The sequence below is a fragment of the Arachis duranensis genome, chromosome 10 (assembly GCF_000817695.3).
Source record: "Arachis duranensis cultivar V14167 chromosome 10, aradu.V14167.gnm2.J7QH, whole genome shotgun sequence".
Taxonomy (NCBI): Eukaryota; Viridiplantae; Streptophyta; class Magnoliopsida; order Fabales; family Fabaceae; genus Arachis; species Arachis duranensis.
Genome location: NC_029781.3, coordinates 90,042,323 through 90,045,191, shown reverse-complemented (window position 1 = coordinate 90,045,191; position 2,869 = coordinate 90,042,323). Strand labels below are relative to the sequence as shown.

At 28.5% G+C, this 2,869-nt stretch overlaps 1 protein-coding gene across 1 annotated transcript in view; it reads right to left on the bottom strand.

The window, feature by feature from the left end:
- Positions 1 to 2,387: 2,387 nt before the first annotated feature.
- Positions 2,388 to 2,869, bottom strand: part of LOC107470738 (uncharacterized) — a 1,567-nt gene continuing 1,085 nt past the window's right edge. The window contains 1 exon segment of the mRNA XM_016090150.3: positions 2,388 to 2,869. This exon segment is cut by the window's right edge and continues 29 nt beyond it. Coding sequence (XP_015945636.1) covers positions 2,511 to 2,869 — 359 coding nt within the window. The 3' untranslated portion in view covers positions 2,388 to 2,510.

The window sequence follows — 2,869 nt, the reverse complement described above, 5'->3', positions numbered from 1 at the left end:
ACAATGAAAATTTTATATCAACAATATTTTACATTAATAATTATCCCTAAAAGCTAAACTCTAGAGATACAATCTATTGAAATTTCTGCATTTTGTTGCAACCCTAATAAAAAAATTAGGTTATAATTATATTTAAATAAAATGGATTAAATAGAGAAACTTTTTATTAAAAATCAGGAAATTTAAAATTTTTAATGTATTTGTATAGTTCATTTATTAAAAAAATACTATAAGTGTTCTTAAACAACCATATATGTTATATAAAAAATTAATTATCAATAATATTCATACAAAATTTGATTATTCTATTATCAGATTTAATTATTTTAATAATTAATTATTTTATTAAAAATATATATAATTTATATAATAACAACTGAATTTTTTTATATATATAAAATCTTTTTGTAAATCAAATTAAGTGAACTGACATTACATGCAGCCAAATTGTGCATGTCACTGTCAGTTGTAGCCCCAATATCAATTAATGACCACAATTTTAAAGTAATTGATGAGTGTAAGAAATATTTGATTTAGTTACCATTTTATACACAAGATAGAATATTTTATCTAGCCCTCACTCGCAGGAATCAAGATACCATGTTCAGCAATGGAGCCATCACACTGATCTGTGTCTTCCGTTGCACACCGTTGATTCTCACCCAAATCTGACATCTCTTTCCTACAAAAACAAACACACCAGCCGCTCCAGAAATATTATTTCTGAAACTTAACCCCACTCCACGTGAATCTGACATGCTCAATTTCACCAATATATATATGCTTGCTTGAATTATTCACTTTCATTAACATGTTTGAATTATTCACTTGCATTAAAATCTATAAAAGTTGTGTGGTCGACAAAATTACCTCTTTATACATACTATTACTATTAGTATTGTCTATTGTTGCACTTTAACCAAAAATAAATTTTGGATATTAACTATTGTTTTTAGAAAAAATAAATGAAACCAACTAATAATCAGCTAAGAATAGAACAACATAATTAATTATAATTAGTTTTATTAATTTATGATTTAATTTGTTTTTTAAATTATTGTTGACCATGTTCAAAACATGAGGGAAGATACGCTAGTAATAGGAGAGAATCACGGAACAGATGCTTTAATCATTAATTAGATGGTTCCATATAATTAATTATGTTTTATTAATGCGTAACACATGAAACATAAAAATCATATCCAAAACCATCTAATTTACAAGAAAAAGAAACATCTGTGTGCTTATCAGTAGCAACATCCGGTTAAAATCACCGGTGCCTCTGGTTTACCAGTTGGCTGATTCTTGGCTTATATAGAGTTGGTTCTCTAGCATTGTTGGTTTTTATTGTTTATGCATGTCCAACGTATGTAATTTTAGTGTTCAAGAATGTAAATGATTTTGTTAGGTAAACAATAATTTTTGTAAACAATATGAATAATAAGTTCTATAATTAATTTAATAAAGTAAAAAATACTCTATTTCAAATTATTTTTTAAATTTTAATAGTAGAATAATTATATGTACATCTAATGAATTGAACATTTAGTCATTGTTAACTGTGCATGAATAAATCGAATCAAAAAAAATAATTATCCAATTAAAAATAATAAATATAATTATATGCATACTTGATGAATTAAACATATTACATATTCATTATTTACATTATTTAATATTTTTATTATTTATATATACTTTTTCTAATACAAAATAGAGATTAATCTTAATATTTTATTAATAGAAAAAAAATTTATATATGCATCTAAATTATGTACTATCATGCCACGTCTTTATAACTGAATATTATATTATTTTAATTGATCGAGTTATAAATATGATCTCATATTATATAATATTTAAAGTTTTATAAAGTGTGAGACCATATTTACAATGATTTATATATATCAGTTGCGGAATTACTGACTTAGGCTTTCAATTGAGTGGGATCGGCCACTCTCAAAATGGAAGCTGATAATGAGCCCTAGATTTGAAAATTTTAGGTCCACTATACGAACTAGTTTGAACTTCAACAATGCCATGACATGGTAGGTAAATTCAATGATTATATATATGTAAATATGGCGAAAATTCACGCAATTATGTAAAATTAAAAAATTTAAAAAAATTTTAATTTAATAATCAAATAATATATTTTATCTTATATTTTAAATAATAAACAAAAATAATAAATTCTAACAATTTTTTAATATTTTTCAATTTGACTAAATTAATTATCTAATAAATTTTACCTATTAACTCCACAACAACTATAAAATTTTAACTTAATGCCAGTCTTCAACTATAAATAAACCCTACAACTAACTATCACATAAATTCATAACATAATTTGATGCTGATAGTCTTATAGTAACAACTAAGCTACATCATTCAAAAGTAGTAACATAATTCGATGTTGGTTCTCTTAACAAAAGTTGATAACAACAAAAACAGGAGCTAGCACTAATAAGAAGAAAACCTGATGGAATTTAAATGATTTTAAATGATTTTCAAGTTGGTTGATCTTCATTATTGATGTGAGAGTGAGGAGACTCATAATTTGAGTCAGAAAGAAGCTGAAGAGTCTTCAAAAGCTGGCTTCCTTTTCTTCTTCCTCTCGCGCTGCACTCTCCCTGAAGCGCAAGCTCCACTGCACGCGCCACTTCCTCGGGCGGAGCAGCCGTCTCCCTCTCCGCAGCCGCAGAACCTCCGTACACCACCGCAAGCACTCCGATCGCGTACTCCTTCCCGCGAGCACCCGTCCTCCCCATCATGGTTACCATCACAGGCACTGCAAGCGCGTGAGCCCTCACCGCCTCCGCGCCCTCCGCCACCGTGCACATCAGCTCCAGGGCGGCGAGGGCGCGCT